At 33.9% G+C, this 21,306-nt stretch overlaps 1 protein-coding gene across 6 annotated transcripts in view; it reads right to left on the reverse strand.

The window, feature by feature from the left end:
* Positions 1-292: 292 nt before the first annotated feature.
* LOC128237392 (synaptotagmin-7-like) overlaps positions 293-21,306 on the reverse strand; it is a 226,040-nt gene continuing 205,026 nt past the window's right edge. For all 6 annotated transcript variants that reach the window (XM_052952894.1, XM_052952893.1, XM_052952897.1 and 3 more), the window contains one exon: positions 293-5,719. In XM_052952894.1, the coding sequence (XP_052808854.1) occupies positions 5,415-5,719 (305 nt within the window). In that variant the 3' untranslated portion in view covers positions 293-5,414. The remainder of the gene's footprint in view (positions 5,720-21,306) is intronic.

The following is a 21,306-nucleotide window of genomic DNA, read 5'->3' on the forward strand; positions in this document are numbered from 1 at the left end:
TGAACAGAACCAAAATCTCATTCCCTTAGAGACCCCCGCCCTCCCCCGCCCACTTCAGTGGGGTTCCAATAATCAATGCCTTCCTTTGTTATCATAAGGAAGACAAACCTTTTGAATTTTTTTTAGATGTCCTTTACTTATTACATGTTCCTTGTAAATGATTTCTTTTTTTCATTTTGGTCTTTGGGAGACAGCTGTATTTGACAGCTGTAGTGCTTACATATAATATAGATGACAGCAGTATAATAAGATTTATGAAATGGTGTGGAGAAAAGAAATCATGAAAGCTGGAGACATTCTCCATTTTTATTACATTAAAACATTAATATAATACAGTCAATGTACAAATATTGCAAACAATGGATTTCTGACAGGATGGAAATGTATTAGAATAATAGTGTATCTTAAACAACAAGTTTTAACAACATAACATAATCTGAATCAATGAATAATTACAATAGCAATGCAGAAAGTGTCCTACATGTAGCTGGTGTGGGAGCATTAAGAATTTAAATTATGATTAATTAAAAGCAATTGTCATCAAAAACTTCCTTCAAACTTTTACTACTAGATTTTAACAAAAATAATAATCAAATACTATCATTATAACATATGCAGGGTCTATGTATACATAAATTTGAAGAGAAAAAATCAAATCATTGAAGAAAGAAACCATATCATATCATAAAGAAAACGATCATAATATATGCGAGTGAAATGGATATGAAATATATGTTTCCGTGTTTGGCATGGTAGGGTACAGGACATGGGAATACATTCATGTAATGCATCACATCTAACATATCAGATTGACATAGATGCATAATAATGGCAGCATTCGCCAAGAACAGTTGCAGAACAATGGCATTGATAGTCATTAACAGACAACAGATAGAAGGATTAACGAGGTACAAAATATAACAGCGAACAAGCTCTTCTTAATCATTAAAATATTACTTCCGGTCATCTTACTGTCTTAGAATACTACCTCTTTGGCTGACACATTGTCAACGCAAAATCTGAAGCAGGGGGTATGTATCTGATGAGTGGCGATAGCCAGACCATTAAACACCCCCTAAAGTTGAAATTCTTAATGATTACATCTAGTTCTTAATGATCTGCAATTTCATTGGCTGAAAATGTAGGTCGTATGCTAATATATTATAATATCAAAAAATTCCATTGATTATGATCAGTCAATGTCACAAGTGAATACAAAAATCAAATCAACTTATATGATAATTAAAATACTATTTTTTAAATATATATCACTACTTATTAGAAATATTGATTGGAAAAAGTGATGGTTACCATAGGTTTGTAAATAAGACGGTGGCAAAATGGTTGTAACCTTGGTACTGGATAACAACAAGAGAAAACTTAATCTTCATTCTGGAACTTGACATCTAACAAAAACTATACAAATCACGGTACAGTACAGGTTCAATAAAAGGACAATATTTTTTTTAATCTGCTTAGTCGCACACAAAAACGTTATAACATGAAAACATTTAAAAATAATTAAATTGTTTTCAAGTAGTTTGATCTTGCTTTTTAAAAATTCTTTGCCTGTATTTTTCAGTATTTGATGAAAAAATCATAAAACTGATAAAATTTCCATACATGTGTACACATGTAAGTTCTGCAGCCATTTGTGGTTAAGTCTTTGGTTGGTTCATTAGTTAGCCAAAATAATTTTGATTGGTCAATATTCATCCAATAATAACTATTGACTATTCATAGTTCTAATATGTGCAAACAAGCCATAATATGGCCTGTAAATAACAGCTTTATGCAATTGCCTTCTGTGGTTTTTATGACAAGCAGCTCAACTCCATATCAGACTCAATTGAAGAACTTCCATTATGGACCTGCACCAAATGGTATAAAACTGGATAAGGTACCACAGGCTATTTTTGGCTAGTTTGTAGATCAAAGCAATTTGATTGGTCAACAATTGTTGGATAAATATTGACCAATCCATTAACATTTTGGCTAACTTGAACCAAACTAAGGAATTAACCAGTTTTATGCAACAGGCTGCTCTACATTAATTCTTTGCTTGGATGCATTTAATTCATACTGGAAAACATTTGTTACATTTTCATACACAAACTATATGTAGCAAGATGTTAAAAAACACAAAACAAATATAGAATGCCCATAAAATTCTAAGGTATGTTTGGGTAAATATACCAGTTTATTTTAAGATGAAAACAAAAAAAAGTTTCACAAAAAATGGCTTAAATAAAGCAATTTGTTTCCATACATTTAAAAAGCACTGCATTGCATATTGGTATATTTTGAACCATTTGAGTGAACAAACTCAAGGAAATCAAGCAAATAAATAACAAATTAAGATCATTATAAATGGCGTCAGCATCATGAAATAAGGAAATGATATATTTCTGATATCTTATAAGTGTAATAAATCTTGACATGACATCATCAATGAATAAATGTTATTTTTACCTGATTGGTTAAATAAATACAAATCTGTTATTTTCTGCTATTTTACATGAAAGCTAGGTAACCAAGATATATTTCAGGTAACCAAGATATATGTCAGGTAACCATGATATATGTCAGGTAACCAAGATATATGTCAGGTAACAAAGATATATGTTAGGTAACCATGATATATGTCAGGTAACCATGAAATACATCAGGTAACCAAGATATATTTCAGTGACCAAGATATATGTCAGGTAACCATGATATATGTCAGGTAATCTATATATATTTCAGGTAATCAAGATATATTTCAGGTAACCAAGATATGTCAGGTACCCATGATATATGTCAGGTAATCAAGAGAATTTCAGGTAACCATGATAAATTTCAGGTAATCAAGTAATATTTCAGGTAACCAAGATATGTCAGGTAACCATGATATAAAATTATGTCAGGTAATCAAGATATATTTCAGGTAAACAAGATGAATTTCAGGTAACCATGATATATTTCAGGTAATCAAGATATATTTCAGGTAATCAAGATGTATTTCATGTAACCATGATAAATTTCAGGTAATCAAGTTATATTTCAGGTAACCAAGATATGTCAGGTAACCATGATATATGTCAGGTAATCAAGATATATTTCAGGTAACCAAGATATGTCAGGTAACCATGATACGTGTGTATATGTCAGATAACCATGATATATGTCAGGTAACCAAGATATATCTCAGGTAACCATTATATATGTCATGCTACCAAGATATATGTATACACTATTTTAGTTAGTAATTAAAGGTTGTTTTGTGTTTATTTGTCCAAATCACAACATAAGAGTCAAAATATATTAGAAAATGATCATGTAATCATTAAATAACTTAAGGTAAGAATTAAGAACTTAATTAATCTGTCTGGAAAATGTTTTTGTAACAATAGCTGAATAACACAAAAATGGTGACTTAATATATAATTAAAGCTCTGTTGCAGAAGAAAATGTACACTTGATTTGGTTACTAAATGTATTTTAAAAGCAATTCAGTAATCTAAAAATAAAAACTTCCATGACATAGGTAATAAACTTCTAATAACTTTCCTATTTGATACCAAAAATAATGGCATTATTATACTTTTAAAAGCAAAAACATATTTCTGCTTTTTGTTCCCAAAAGAAAACAATTTTAAAATGAAGGAACTACAAAGTACTTTTTCACAAGACTAAGAATAATTATATTTATAAACTAAAATGTGTGTGGCCAAGAAATTTGAAAATAAGCCAAGATGCTTGACACTTCATGTTCTAAAATTTAGAACATTATACACTCAGGCAGTACTGCAAAACTGCAATTTTTGGCATACCGTCACTTACTCTGTCTCATCGAGGTTTAACTAGCACCAGAACTGGCTGTTTTTCTCTTTTAAAGATCCCAAGATACTGGACATTAATGCCAGAGATGTGATTTATTTTGTATTATTATCCATATGGCCGTAATATATTTGCCATTCTCGATATCATCAGTTGGCCATTTACCCTTATTAAGCAAGAAATATTGCGGCCTGGAGGAAGGCCAGACTGTCTACTTTTTTTAAGTGCATGAAAATTGCATTATGTAAAAGAAAACAAAATCATTTTGGCATTCAATTTTGAAAAGTGAAAAGTATGAAGCAAAATACACTTTTAGTATATTAAAGTCTAATGAGATGTGACGTACCCATAAAACATCACCTTTTAAACTTTTTCAACTGCGTGTGTGGGTGTGCGTGTGCGTTTTTTTTTTTTTAAAGGAAAGTGTTGAGATACAAACTGACTTTGGTGGACAAAACATTCCTTTAATATCACATTTGAACTTTTATGAATATATATATTCCTCTATAATAATCTAAAAGCATTTTTACCTCTTTTAAACCTTTTAAGACAACTGAGTTGCCTTAAATCTGCTATCTATAATTGTGACATTGACATCAAAACTTATAGGTTGTCTAGTCAGCATACTAGCTTCTAACAAAAGAGTCCCGGGTATGGTTCCCGGCTAGTGGGCGTGTGTCATTTGATTTCATCTCACCAAGCTGGATCAGTGGGTTTTCTCCAGGAACTCGATTTCCCCCTACAGCACAAGACCTCACTTTCACTCAATATCATGCGGACGACATAGTTTAAAATAATATAACTTTTTTCATAATGGTTTGTAAATAGAAGTTATAACTAAAATTGAGTGCTGTAGAGAAAGTAACATCTTTGATGTTTATGTCATGAATTGGAAAAAGACATTAAATTGTGCATAAATGAGTGAGTGTTTTCAAATGTATTTCAACATACATGCAGGTATGTCTATCTGCTTATGAGCCATAATATTTGACAGTAAACCTATCATACTGCCTTCATAGGATCCATTTTACAGCCCATATCACAAAAAATCAAAAGCTAAACAGAATGCAAAAATATATATACTAAAACATAAACTCATTTTTGTAGCTTTAGCTACTAAATAACAAAAAAAAATCTGTTTCTATAGAAACAACATAATGTATCACAAACAATCCTATAAAATAATTATTACTAACCAAAATCACCAAAGAAAAATATCTTCTTAACAACCCTTCCCTCAAGAGCTGGTCTCTCTGAAGATTTAATTGTGGATGTGGGTCAACAAATAATATGAAGCTGTTTTACTGTAATGCATTACAATATGTTTGTTATATGCATCATATTATCATCTGCCATTGTTAAAAGCATGGGACAATAATCAAACGGTGCCACAAAATACAGCAACTGGGTATCCACAGTGACATGTGATCAATCACATCAATGTCTATTTGTGCAGAGCACGCTGACATTTCCAAAGCACACAGGGCTGCCCCACTTCACAAACAATCAATTTTGCATCACCATGAAGTGAACCACTCACACACTTGTACACCCATATGAAACTGCAACTAGCACTACGAACACAGCCATCATCAATCCTTCAACAGATGCCACTGTGCGACCTGCTGTCGTGGTTTGGAGATCATATCGTTCCAATGCCGGGTTTCTAAGGGGCCGCTCTTTGAGCCCAACAGTATTTTCCCAATCATTTCATTCCTACCAAGTTTATCGAAGTCCATCACCGTCACTTCAATATGGGCCTCTCTAATCTTGTCCCACTGAATCTCAAACATGAACGATTCATTGTACACTGGGTTCAAACTCCGCATTTTGATTGAGGTCTTCTTTTTCTCCATGCGCTCCTTGCCAAAGCATAACCACATCTTCACGTATGGATCTGAAATATGGGGAAGTAACACATGATAAGGGACAGAACTCTAAAAACAAATCCACATTTATTGATGCATTGAAATATGGTGTTAAACTATCATTGTAAGATGTAAAATGAATTGTTAGTTTTGTTCTAGGTAAGAGACAGTGCATTAAAAAACTTTCGTTTAGATTGCAAACTAGAACAGTTTATGACAAACATAAAGCAATATAAATTTTCTGTTTGACATAAAATTTCATTGTATCCTTGTGAACAAATCTTTTTTCCTTCAAAACTAAGGGACTTCCACAGACAGACAATAACATAGCAACTGAAATTGTTTTAACTGCAAGACTGGTATCATAAAGTATCAAGATGCTCAATTTACTGCCTTCTTAAACACATGCTATCAATGTGACGTGTAGTTATGCAGGCAGATTATTGCCTTAAGAGACATAAAACACAGGCACAGCTTCCAGATATATTAATATTCATGATATTGCGAAGATGTCTAAAATTTTATTCAGCTCAAAATAAAAGGCATTCATTTAACAGACTTGTATTTGCTCTGATTTTTTTCATTAAAAAGTCGATTAGAAGGAGGGAGATTTATATGCAATGAAAATGGTAATAAAGTGCTGGTCAAAGCAGAACAAATGTCTATATCCAAGATGAATGAGGCAGTTTTATCAAGCATGCAAAGGGAATATGAAATGTTGTGCATGTCAATTTATATGTGAGAGCAGAATCGTGATGAAAACCAGCACCAAACGACACCATTTAAGCTGATCAAAGCTTTTGTCTCTGTAGTAATACAGATTTATCTGCATTTGTGAACTCTTAATTCCCTGTGCCTGTGACGTCAACCAATACAATCAGGTCTTTTACAGTTTATTCTTGGTAATTAGATGATTCTAATCGAATTGGGGTGAGTGAGCCACTTACTGGGCAATGAGAAATGACTGGAGTTTTCTCCATCTCAGAACGGAACGCCAATATATAAGGGAAAAGTAGTTGCTGAGTTTGGTGATTACCAGACTAATATAAATGTGTTAAATAGGAAACCTTCTATTAGTCTGGCAGCCAAAGTCAAGAATCCTACATGACTGTGCATAGAAAATGTTTTTGCATATTTTGGAAACCTTTAATCACTTATTTTCATTCATAATGTCATCCAAGAAGGCAACCACTGGGTTAAAAGGTACAATATTTGTTCAAATATAAATGTGATAAATAGGAAGCAGACATGTGAACTCTACCAGCAGTAGCTGCAATCTACCACTTTTGAGGCCCCCCTACCACTCAACCAACAAAATCTACCACTTTTGAAAAAAATAAAATTAAGAATTTGGCCTTAAATTTAATTGCATTTTAGGTCCAGTAAGGTCATAAAATAGTCATTCATAAAAGTTCTTTTGTAACCATATACCCATTTGTTATGCTCCATACTTTCAGTAGTTTCTGTATATCTTACAATGTCAGAAAATTGATTATTGGGCGAAAATTTAGCGAGAGTGTTTTTTGTCAGAAACAATCTTCAGATTATTTTTTTTTCATCATTCTATTTAGAATAAATGAATTTTTCATCAAAGTCAGCAATTTTACCTGTGTCATTTAGTTCCTATATGTAAGCATTTTTAAAAAGTTGTCCGAAGTCAAGTAAAAAACAACACAGTTGAATGTGACAATCGTTCCCTATAATCCCGATCGTACAATAAGATTCGCCCCCTGCACTTAATGTTTTTATAACAGTACATGTATTTTTATAGGCCATGCTTATTGTTTCAAATGTTAACTTTGTTTGTTTCTTTGTTTGAGATTTTTCTTTTATGAGAAAAACAAAACAATCTGACAATGCAAAAAAGGAAACTCCAGACAAGTACACTTTTGTTAACCCGAATTTTGTCTCTCTGGACCCAAACCACCTAAAGAGGTTCACATGTCTGTAGAAGCTGGCCTTCTATTCTGTGTTCATTAAGAAACCGTTTCTTCAATGCCAAGATGTAGGATAACCTCATTACGCCTTAAACTCTTAATATTCTAAGAAATATTTTGCAGCATCAAACTTAAACTATAGATCATTGCTTAAACTACATTTAAGCTTTACATTTCAAACATGGATCAATATTTTGGTATTTTCTTTTTTTTCTCCTATAGAGGTTCTAATGCAATATTGTAATATGATGTTCAGGATTTGGGTAAGCTACAGAATTAAAGCCAAGCTGTGAACAGACAATGACAATCATACTGGCATGTTAATTACTTAATTTAACCCTTCTGTAAGCATTTTTCAGGAATTCTGTAGTCTGAGTACCATTACACAATTAAAACCTGCTAAAAGTTTAAAAGCAGATTCACAAATGACATATGGCAGATTTCACAAAAAAGGCAATTACGGTATTTGGCCCATTTGCTTTCATTAATTGTTATTGCATGTAAACGTCATATATACAGCAATTGCCTTTCTCAACCCATTAAGAACACCTTATAGAAGTGATTTGTATTAAAATAATGAAAATATTGTGTTAAATAAGGTAAAAAAATGTAAAAATATGCCGATATTTAGGACAAAAAAGACAGAAAATCTTCCCGGTACCAATATACCACTTTTTTGAGGATGCTTTTCAGTAACATCTGGTAAGTATTTTATTCTTGTCTGTTTAATAATGTTTGCAAGAAATGTTAATTAAAACAATAATATATCTAAAATGATTGCATTTCGTTCGTAATATACTTAAATTTTCGGTAATTGCGCATGGTGATAACGATACGGTAATCTGTCCTCCAATTTTTGTGTAACATTAGCAGACATGATCCACTGCTAACTGTTTTAAGCCTAAACACACCTTTATTAAATCACTGAAAACAAAGACTACGTGTCGGATAAAAACAGAATTGCATGTAACAAGAAATTGGTCATTACCGATCATAAAGTTTTTTAGGTCTAAACTAGAAATGTGTCCATAGGACACGGATGCCCCCACTTCGATTTTTTGTCACAGAAAATAAGCCATAATGATTATTCAGGATAATCTGCACAAGGGCAAATCCTTTTCAAAAATTAGATCGGATAAGATATTTTTTAAGTATTGTTGGGAAATAAAGGGCCCTAACTCCAAACAGTTTTCAAGAATTAGATCGGAAACAATCTTCGGGACGTATTTTTCAAGTCTTTTTTTGCAAATAAAGGGCCGTAACTCCTAAATGACAAAAGCGATTTCCATGGCTATCGAACTTGATCAAGATATTATGGTCACAATCATGTATGTAAAGTTTGGTGAGGATTGGACACATACTTTTCAAGAATTAGATTGGAAACATATATTTTTGAAGTATTTTTGGCAAAAAAGGGCCGTAACTCCTAAATGACTAAAGCGATTTCCATGACTATCGAACTTGATCAAGATATTATGGTCACAAACATGTGTTTAAAGTTTGGTGAGGATTGGACAAACGGTTTTCAAGAATTAGATCGGAAACAATCTTCGGGACGTACGTACGTACAGACAGACAGACGTACGTACGGACAAGGGCAACCCTATATGCCGCCACTTTGTGGGGGCATAAATATCAATGTCAGTTGTTTTAGTTTAATACAGCCAAGGTTAAATTTTTTTAACCAATGCTGCCAACATCCAGGATATGAAAACATGACAAGCAAAAAAAATAAGCCATAATGATTATTCAGGATAATCTCAAGTCTTTTTTTGCAAATAAAGGGCCGTAACTCCTAAATGACAAAAGCGATTTCCATGGCTATCGAACTTGATCAAGATATTATGGTCACAATCATGTATGTAAAGTTTGGTGAGGATTGGACACATACTTTTCAAGAATTAGATTGGAAACATATATTTTTGAAGTATTTTTGGCAAAAAAGGGCCGTAACTCCTAAATGACTAAAGCGATTTCCATGACTATCGAACTTGATCAAGATATTTTGGTCACAAACATGTGTTTAAAGTTTGGTGAGGATTGGACAAACAGTTTTCAAGAATTAGATCGGAAACAATCTTCGGGACGTACGTACGTACAGACAGACAGACAGACAGACAGACAGACGTACGTACGTACGGACAAGGGCAACCCTATATGCCGCCACTTTGTGGGGGCATAAAAAGTGTTAATGTTACACAAAATCGATTCTGTCCCATTTTAGCATGACCATAGCACCTTTTCTATTCGTGAATAATTTACACCGACTGAGGGTTAACATCCAGGTAGCGATTACTTTCATATTGGACTGGTTCACAGTTGACATTGAAATGATAAAAATAGTGGTGAATACTGTTGATAAAAAGTTAATCCAAGTTTGGCTCATTCTGTCCTTCGATGTAACGTTAACATTATGTCACGCTAGCATTAAGACAAGCGCGTAATAAAGCGAGAAAATTGTTGAAATTTGATGACTTTCCCAGAGTCAATTATTCGAACATAACAATGTTGTCTGTAAACTATCGTTTGTAAGTATTCATTCATTAGGTACATAGTTTATATTGAATTCATATCGCTTTTGTGTTTGGTATCGTTATTTATTGGACAGAATTATGAATGCAAATGTTTTAAAATGGACAGAAATATAGATGATAACGTGACAAATGGACATAACTGCAAATGTTACATTGGACAGAAACCTTCTTTTTTTATAAATACATATTTATGTTTTGTTTTTTGTAATCCATTGTAGGCTTTTGATACAAGCTTAACTGTTTAATACTCAATCTGAATTTGATTAAGTAAACTGAATGCTTATGTTATAATTGGGACAGAAATATGTTTGCTAATGTGACAAAAGGACTTTTCCCCTAATGTTACATAGGACAGAAGCAGAGTTTGACATCAACAAGAGAGAATGCTTGAGATGAAAGTCAATATTTATATGCTCATTTTGTGATTCATTGTGTTTCTTATTAGACAAATCTTATTTTTGACACAAACTTGTGTTATATATTGTATCTTTACCTTATTTTAGTCACCTGAATGCTAGTGTTACATTTTGGACAGAACAATGTGTGCTATAAATTTTGCATGACAAAAGGACGGCATATGGCATATATACAAGTTGAAGAACATTGTTTCTGTGCTTCTAAAACTGTTCAATTTAGTGACTGTTTTTTATTCAATTTTAAACTGTCCCAGATTAAATTAACTGAATGCCAGTGTTATATATATATATATACAATAAAAAATACGACAAATTAGTTAAAGGCCTAGTTAAGGTCCATTTTCATAATAAAACATTGAAAACTGCACAGCAGATCTTATCAGATTTTAGATCTGATAAGACCTTTTCTATTTTCTCTGAACCCCACCTCTGGAGATCTGATAAGACCTTTTCTATTTTCCCTGAACCCCACCCCTGGACCAGGGTGTGTGGTTACAATTGACTGGTGCATTATGACCAGTGGTATTGTGGCGCAAGTTGACGAACTAAATGTTGTTCCATGTGGAAGGAGTCTGATGAATAGATTTACAGATAATAAATTGACGTTGTATTCTTGTAGTATTTCAAACAAAACTGTTTTTTGAATGTAGCAAAACAATAAGAAGTGTTAGTAAAAGTAGTATCTAAATGATCTGTTGCTAAAAAAATTAAATGTTTGAATTTATGGCATTTACGTTTGAGTGTTTTGTTTTAGTTTGTAAGATTGTGAAGACAGCTCTGTGAATTTAATCTATCAAATCTGCTCCCTTGGTAGAAAACATTATGTATTGTGTTAGTTTTGTGAGGCAATGAGAAAGTACCTCTGGTGGGGATCAAACCAAACCCACGACTTCTTGTGTTAGAGGCAGACATATATAACATAGAACTCTCGCATATCTCAACAGAAAGTCTGTAATAATTTAATTTCTTTTTCAGAACCGTACCCTTGAAGACAAGAAGATGATGTGTAAATCGTCTGAATTGTTTGACTGTTGCAATTTACTTACATTAAACATTATTTTATAAGAATTGTCTTTCGATGTGTCGGGTTGGATTCTATGCAAGGTTACTGCAGGTGGGGTGGTTCTTGTTACAGGTTTTAAAGTTCTGGATGTTTGTTTGCCTTTTTTATGATAAGATCTTTTGATCAGTGTCCATGTCACTGTGTAGGCATATACAGTTCGGGGTAAAGATTTCTGATCTGGGGGGGGGGGGGGGGGGGGGGGGGGCGTGGTTACAATTGATTTGTGCATAATTTCCCAGTGCTCCAGCCAGGATTTGAAAAGGGCAGGGTGGAGTTTTGAAAAGGGCAAACTACATGAGTCGTGTAGGGGTGATTGGGGGTGGTTGTGGGAGGGGTCCACCCCGTCACAAGGTGTTTTTTTTTTGGGAGGGGGGGGGGGGGGGGGGTCTCCACCTAGAATTTGTTTTGTTTTCATACTCAATTTAAATCATTTTCCAGGATTTCCAGACTTGAATAAAAAAGTTTGTTGTTTTTTTTCTCCAAATTTGGTAGGGTGTGTTTGAATATCAAAATTAAAATTTGTCTTTTTGTCTGTGGTAGTATGATTGTACTTTTTTGGAGTCTTCTTTAGTGCAATGGCACATATTTCTAAAAAAAAATCATGTAAAATGAAGAAAAAAAAACAAGTTAAACATTTGAAGCAAGCAAATAAATAAATACACAAAAAACAACTATGTAGGGGACGAATCTTAGTTTGGTACGATCGGGATTGGGTACGAATGTTACATTCAGCCTGGCTGTTTTTAAATTGTCTTTGGTAAAATAATGTTTAATATGCTAATGTTTTAGAATAAAATGACAATAAAAATCACTGCCCTTGCTTTGAAAATCACTTATAAAACATAGAACATTGATAAAATAACGTTCGTTCTGACAAAATGGCGGTTTCGGCGAATTTTGACATGATCGTAACAACGATAGGTAAACACTACATAAAGCATCAACATATATTTGTGGGTAACAATGAAATTTTCATCATGAATATTTTACAAATAAACTTTGAAAAAACATTTACTGAAATAGTGATGTATTTGATTGTGTTAGCGCCACCATTGTTATGTTTACAAATCGGCAGTGGCCGTCTGCTTCAAATCAACAATGTTTAAATGGCGATTTTCGTCAGTACAATACAATTAACAATTATTTTAAAAGATTTTATTGTGCTTGACAACATTTTTCACCATTCCTTCACATTTTCTATCGCGTTTTACGAACTTTCATCATTAAATGAACGAATTCTCAATGTATATTCTGATTGGCTCTCATTCAATAGCTCCGCCTCCTGCCGATGTTTCCCTATTTGTCTCTTCTTAATTATTGGATTAGAAGATGACCGATTATGAATACACAGGTCGTCTGCTCACTACACAAATACACAATTAGCTGTCATTTGACTTGGACATGGCACATGGGAAGATGAAAGGGCAGTACGGCATATTTTAAGCAGTCAATGGGGGCATGGTGACACCTAGCGGGAACACTATTATCATAAGTATTACGTAATTTGTCTCAATTATGACAGCGGATTAAAGGCTGTCAATCTTTTATAATGATTTCAATAGTAAAAAGGGCACTAACGGGATAATTGGTGCTTATAGAGCATTTGTAAAAATGGCACTATTCAAAAAGGGGGCAGGGCGGTAAGAAAAGGGGCACGGGCGCTGCGCCATTGAAAAACGGGCTAGCTGGAGCACTGTTTCCTAATCGTCTTATCAGATCTCCAATCTGAGTATCCTGCTGCGCAGTATGGGATATTTTAAGATAGAAATGGACCCTAAAAGGCCCTGAGCCGATAAACCTACCGGTAAACACAGGAAATTGGCCCCTACTGTTAAACCAGTGTGATTAGAAGGAGATGCACAGTGGGGGATTATCATGCCAAATATTCCTTAAATTAGGCCTTAAAAGGGGGAGGGTCACTTTTAAAAGGCTTAAACTAGGCTTTTAAGACACACAACAGTCTGATCTTTAGTTCTATTGTTGGTTTTTCGTATTGGAAGTTATTCTATCCAGATTGGTATATTTTTTAACGAGATTGTTTTATCAAACTGCTGCGGGAACAGTGTTTCAAGGATTCGTCATTCAGACTGACACCATATAAACTTAGGTCAACAGTGTATTTATAAATCAACATGAACAAAACTAGTAGGAACTATATGAGAAGCAATAGAATTATTTTGAAACAACAGGTTATTAAAATCTCAAATGAGTAAAACATTATAACAACATTTAAACTAAATGAAGAGTCAAAGAAACTATTTTCAACTGTAGAAGCTCATAAAATGTGTACGTCTGTCACACTGCATCTTCGTCAAATCTTGTAGGATTATTATGATTTTTATGTGATTATCAATTGACTGTGTTTATCAATCATTTATATAGTTTGTTTTATATTGTATCAAGCTCAAAGAGTCTGTGGTAGGTCTGTATTTTATTCTGTTGTGAAACATTCTGTCCAACCGCTAATGTGACATAGTGCTAATGTTACTCATTCTGTCTTGTGGTAACACTAGCACATACTCGCAATTAGCAATTTATAATATATATGTTTGATATCAAAGGTAATGATAATTGCACCATACTAGAGACATTTATATCACCACAGCAAAACATTTATGTTTATAGCTTATCTGATCTGATATAAAAAGAAAACCTATGTTTGCAGAAAATATTTTCTGTCTTGTTGTCCAGTTCGGGTTTGTTTCAATAAATTTATTTGAGAAAAACACAACAATCTTTAGTTTTTGTCTGTACAATCTGTTTTATAGATAAATGAACCATTTAGTGCAATATTGTAACACTAGCACAAATGGTACGGTGATACCAAATTCTTTTTTTTTTTATAAAAATGCATGAATAAATCATTGCAAATGTTCTAAAATATCATAGATAAGAAATTGCTGTAAAAGATTATGTTGAAATCACAAATCTGCAATAAATTTTAAAAATCAATATTCGCCAAGAACTTTATGGTCACCCTTTTGTGAAATCTGCCATATGTTAGGGCTTAATCATGCGAGTTGCAGAAAATTTGCATTACTAATTGCACATTCTGAACAGTTCTCGCCCACATAGTGTCTAAAGCATGTCAAAGATGACAATTAGCCTCGCAATTTGTCGACCTTCAGCCTACACAGAATCTTCGTCTCAACTTGAGTGGGTAGGCAAATTTGTAGTTAAAAGATGTTCATAACAATATTCCAATTCTGAAAGAGGAAACTCGATAACTATACTGTTTGTTACATTATAGGCCCACAAGAAAAGTAGATGCAAAAATAATTTCCCTTTTTTAATTTTAATGCATAATCATGTTTAACTCATTTGACTACAATGATCAAAACTAAAAAACATGGCCTAACCTGATTGGTTGATGCAAAAATAATCTTCTTTTTTTAAATTTTTTATGCATTACCAGGTTTAACCCTACGAATACAATGACAAAACAAAAACATTTGCTGTGAACTTGACCTTTGACCTACCGGTCTGCAAAAACAACAGGTGTCATCTTCTGGTCAAAGGTCAAGGGCAACCTAAAAGTTTCATGGTCTTATGTTCAGTTCTCATTGTAGAGTAAAGTCATTCTCTACCAACAGACGGACCTGACCCCTAAAACAGAAGTCACTGTCAATCTACTGGTAGATGTTTATGGTTCTAAAGTCATGCAAACAGTTCTCAAGCTAATCTGTGCAGACAATTCATGGTCCTATCTGACCAACAAACAGATCTATAACAACCGACTGACTGACAGACCAACAGACCTACTGCCATTAGCAAACCTATGTGCAGGGGTAAGATTGACCTGGCAGCTGAAGGGCTGGAACTATTTTGGTGATGGGTTTTGGTGGCTGAGACTTTAGGTTCCCAATTGGTGAATCAAAGGGATTGACCTTTTAAGGGTTTGCCTGACTACAAACTTGAAGGAAACTGGACTGTCAGTACTTACTAAAGCAAAAAACAACAAAACAAATGCCACTAGTTTACTTTTTTTTTTTATCATTTTTCTTCTGGTCCCTAATGGGCCGTTAGAATCTGCAAAAATCGGCAGACAAATCACATCATCCCTGGTATGCCCCATTATAACAAATGTGTTTAATGGCTTGCTACAGTCTAATGCAGTGAATTCATATACAGCGATGCCTGAAATTATTATTCTGAGAAAAAGGAGGAGACCACCATAACAGAAAAGAAGCCAGTTACAGGAGTTTATGACATTAATAAATCATCAAAAAATTAATAAAGCAACAGTCATAAAGCACTTCTGAAAACACCTCAGGGTTACAATTGGCATATGTCTGTAGGTGGGCCTATGCAGCCAAATCTCCTTATGTCTCACGAAGTGGGTTTATTCAAGCCTTATATTTATTCAAGGTTGTCATTGACCTTTAGGAGGGAAATGAGAATAACTGACATTAAGTAGGAGGTATTCAAAGGTAACGTGCTCCAACGGGATTTATGACACACAGACTTCCAGATAATTACAGCCTCTCTTAAAAAATATTCTAAAAATATTGGTCCATAAATTTAAAGAACAATGTAACCTTTCTGTTCCAATTTGAGAATGCAAACAGATTTCGAGTAAGGCATTCAAGACTGAGTAAGGCATTAAAGATGACTAAGTGGAAAATGCATTCAAGATGACTAAGTGGAAAATGCATTCAAGATGACTAAGTGGAACAGGCATTCAAGATGACTAAGTGGAAAAGGCATTCAAGATGACTAAGTGGAACAGGCATTCAAGATGACTAAGTGGAAAAGGCATTCAAGATGACTAAGTGGAAAAGGCATTCAGATGACTAAGTGGAAAAGGCATTCAGATGACTAAGTGGAAAATGCATTCAAGATGACTAAGTGGAAAATGCATTCAAGATGACTAAGTGGAACAGGCATTCAAGATGTCTTATAAGTGGAAAAGGCATTCAAGATGACTAAGTGGAAAAGGCATTCAAGATGACTAAGTGGAACAGGCATTCAAGATGTCTTATAAGTGGAAAAGGCATTCAGATGACTAAGTGGAAAAGGCATTAAAGATGACTAAGTGGAAAATGCATTCAAGATGACTAAGTGGAAAATGCATTCAAGATGACTAAGTGGAAAATGCATTCAAGATGACTAAGTGGAAAAGGCATTCAGATGACTAAGTGGAAAATGCATTCAAGATGACTAAGTGGAAAAGGCATTCAGATGACTAAGTGGAAAATGCATTCAAGATGTCTAAGTGGAAAAGGCATTCAAGATGTTTAAGTGGAACAGGTATTCAAGATGTCTTAAAGTGGAAAAGGCATTCAAAATGACTAAGTGGAAAATGCATTCAAGATGACTAAGTGGAAAAGGCATTCAGATGACTAAGTGGAAAATGCATTCAAGATGTCTAAGTGGAAAAGGCATTCAAGATGACTAAGTGGAAAAGGCATTCAAGATGACTAAGTGGAACAGGCATTCAAGATGTCTTATAAGTGGAAAAGGCATTCAAGATGACTAAATGAACCAGGCATTCAAGATGTCTTATAAGTGGAAAAGGCATTCAAGATGTCTAAGTGGAAAAGGCCTTCAAGATGACTAAGTGGAACAGGCATTCAAGATGTCTTATAAGTGGAAAAGGCATTCAAGATGTCTAAGTGGAAAAGGCCTTCAAGATGACTAAGTGGAACAGGCATTCAAGATGTCTTATAAGTGGAAAAGGCATTCAAGATGTCTAAGTGGAAAAGGCATTCAAGATGACTAAGTGGAAAAGGCATTCAAGATGTCTAAGTGGAAAAGGCATTCAAGATGTCTAAGTGGAAAAGGCATTAAAAATGTCTAAGTGGAAAAGGCATTCAAGATGACTAAGTGGAAAAGGCATTCAAGGTGACTAAGTGGAAAAGGCATTCAAGATGTCTAAGTGGAAAAGGCATTCAAGATGTCTAAGTGGAGAAGGCATTCAAGATGACTAAGTGGAAAAGGCATTCAAGATGTCTAGGTGGAAAAGGCATAATTTGCCTGTTTTTCGAGGAAGAAAAAAGTTGAGGTATAGTCAGTCTTAGTGTCATCCTTGACTGCAGCGTCAAAAAAACACTTTATCATTGGCTATAACTTTTAAAAAGAAAGATAACCCTTTGCCGTATAAATGCGGGATAATGTGCCGTGATCTATTCCTGCATTGTTACTCCAAATGGCCCTTTTATCCATAACCTCATGATTGCGCACATATGCTCCTCCATTGATTCCCGAATCATTGCGCTAAAATGCGCCATCATTGTTTAAGGTCATTTATTTACATACAGTTGAACACCGTTAATCCCAAATTGTAGGGACCCAACAAATTACTTCAAAATAGCGGTGTTTCGGATTAACAATTTTCCACAAATGACAGCGTTCATGAATTATAGTGACGTGAAATACTGAGTTGTGAAGATTGCAATGGCGGTTACAAGTTACCAATACGATACACTCGGTTTGAGTTATCTTTCGTATACAAGAATATTTGTTGATTTAGTGTTTAATTATTGACAAATAATTTGTTATTATACTTCTTTATCTAAACAACATAAAACATTTAAAACAAAATGACAGCACATGTATGCAATCGGATTGTATAGTAGCGGGTCAAGAGGGCAATGCGGTGAGCGAATCAGATGAGATAGACATTTTGGAATGATATTCAGATTGTGTTAACCAGCAATTATATACACACTGAATCACTCATTATCTGACATCAATGTTTGTAACCTACGCGTGCTCAATGTCATTCTTTAACAAGCACGTACTAATTGTGCTCCATTGTCACCTCAAACCGATGCCCAAGTGCATTCGCAGTATGGTGTGAAAAAATTTCAAAATAAGAATTAATAAATAGGTGTGAAAAAACAAATCGGGACCGTTATATTTACTTCGGAATAGTGATTATTTCGGAATAGCGATTTCGGAATAAAGACCAAATTTTAGTTAAACAAAGAAGGAGTAAAATCGGGACCGAAAAATAGTTTCGAAATAGCGAAAACGGTGTTCGGAATAGCAGTGTTCAACTGTATTTTCTTTGCATAAATGCATTTCTATGCAGTATAAATATCAATAAATATAAATACTTGCGCAAATAGACTATGTTACTATTTGAAGATTTTCAGATTGTCACAACTGAATGTGATTATGGTAAAGTTCACAGCATAAGTTTGAGGGCATTCTTGCCTCGTTTTTTCCTATGCAAGATTCCAAAACATATGCATGTCACTAGCTAATAATTTCAACTACATGTAAATATATCCTAGTGATCATGCGTGTATGTATCACAGTTCATGGTTCAGAACCGTGTCAAAATAACTGATTTACGATGCAGTAAACATAGTCTGGCTTGTATAAACACATGACATTTGTCACTTCTGTTTTCATTATGAAATGTTAATTTGGCAATAAAAATGTGCCCCTATGCATAGGTTAGAATTTATTTTGAACATTTTAAAAATCTAGAACCCCTGATTTGCTGACAATGTAGGGCAAACACTAAAACTGTTAATCTAAGTTAGTATTTTGTTATAAATAGCTCATGCATTTCAGAGTTTGATTTCTTCTGAGAGTTCTGTTATAAATGTTTTGCCAAAATAAATTAGACAAGAGAATAAAAATTATATCTCTGGATCAGGGCTTCTGTTATATAACACTGACAATTTGCCAGTTGGGACAAATTTTAACTAAGTTGAACAGAGTTCAGTAACAGGAAATGGCTAAAAAATCTGTCCAATTTTTGTATTTTTTGTTGTAATTTCTGCCATCTGCCATAACTGAGAAAATGCTAAGATAACAGACATTATCATTGGCCATAACTGAGAAAATGCTAAGATAACAGACATTATTATTGGCCATAATTGAGAAAATGCTAAGATAACAGACATTATCATTGGCCATTACTGAGAAAATGCCAAGATAACAGACATTATCAATGGCCATAACTGAGAAAACGCTAAGATAACAGACATTATCATTGGACATAACTGAGAAAACGCTAAGATAACAGACATTATCATTGGACATAACTGAGAAAATGCTAAGATAACAGACATTATCATTGGCCATAACTGAGAAAATGCCAAGATAACAGACATTATCAATGGCCATAACTGAGAAAACGCTAAGATAACAGACATTATCATTGGACATAACTGAGAAAATGCTAAGATAACAGACATTATCATTGGCCATAACTGAGAAAATGCCAAGATAACAGACATTATCATTGGCAATAATTGAGAAAATGCTAAGATAACAGACATTATCATTGGCCATAACTGAGAAAATGCCAAGATAACAGACATTATCATTGGCCATAACTGAGAAAATGCCAAGATAACAGACATTATCATTGGACATAACTGAGAAAACGCTAAGATAACAGACATTATCATTGGCCATAACTGAGAAAATGCCAAGATAACAGACATTATCATTGGACATAACTGAGAAAACGCTAAGATAACAGACATTATCATTGGCCATAACTGAGAAAACGCCAAGATAACAGACATTATCAATGGCCATAACTGAGAAAACGCTAAGATAACAGACATTATCATTGGACATAACTGAGAAAACGCTAAGATAACAGACATTATCATTGGCCATAACTGAGAAAATGCCAAGATAACAGACATTATCATTGGACATAACTGAGAAAACGCTAAGATAACAGACATTATCATTGGCCATAACTGAGAAAACGCCAAGATAACAGACATTATCAATGGCCATAACTGAGAAAACGCTAAGATAACAGACATTATCATTGGACATAACTGAGAAAATGCTAAGATAACAGACATTATCATTGGCCATAATTGAGAAAATGCTAAGATCATTGGCCATTACAAAGAAAATGCTAAGATAATAGACTTTATCATTGGCCAAGATGAGAGAATTATAAGATAATAGACAAAATTGTAGGCAAAAACTAAGAAAATGCCAATAAGTTAGACTTCGTCATTGGCCATTACTGAGAAAATGCTACGATAATTAAGACTTTATCATTGGTCATAACTGAGAAAATGCTAAGATAATTAAGACTTTATCATTGGCCATTCCTTAAAGAAAATGCTAAGATAATAGACATAATCGAAAGCAAAACTAAGAAAACACTTAAATAATAGTATTTATAATGAAACAAATAGTTCCCTAATATTTAAAATAACATAGGGATGTAAGAAGCACACATCAAGCAACTTTGAGACTGAGAAAACAGTCACAACTTCTTCCAAACTTTATGATGCTCTTTTTTTAAGTAAATGAAGTAACACTGCCATGTATCATTTCAACTTGAACAGTTAAGCTAATTCAAACACTTGAATACCATTGCAGTTTAATTTCTCCAGTATGGAACCAATAGATTGATGTGTGTCACTGGATGCCGCCTTTTCCCTGAGCTGATATTGTCCAACATGTTAGCTGGAATGGCAGGTCAATTAGCTGCCTCCCTTCTTGTTTGCACTTGATTGCGCAAATATTTTGCCTGACAACTTAATTCAATTACAGATGGTTATATTTATTAGTTTTTGAATGTTTCTGACAACTGCTGATGCCCTTGCTAAGAGCCTAACAATTTGTGGGTCTTTTACAGATATTCAGGCCGTCAACCAAGTTTTAGTGAAAATAAAGGAAAAAATATAGGAAATTTTGTCCAAAAATATAGGAGGTTTTGGCAATTTC

The sequence above is a fragment of the Mya arenaria genome, chromosome 6, assembly GCF_026914265.1.
Source record: "Mya arenaria isolate MELC-2E11 chromosome 6, ASM2691426v1".
NCBI lineage: Eukaryota > Metazoa > Mollusca > Bivalvia > Myida > Myidae > Mya > Mya arenaria.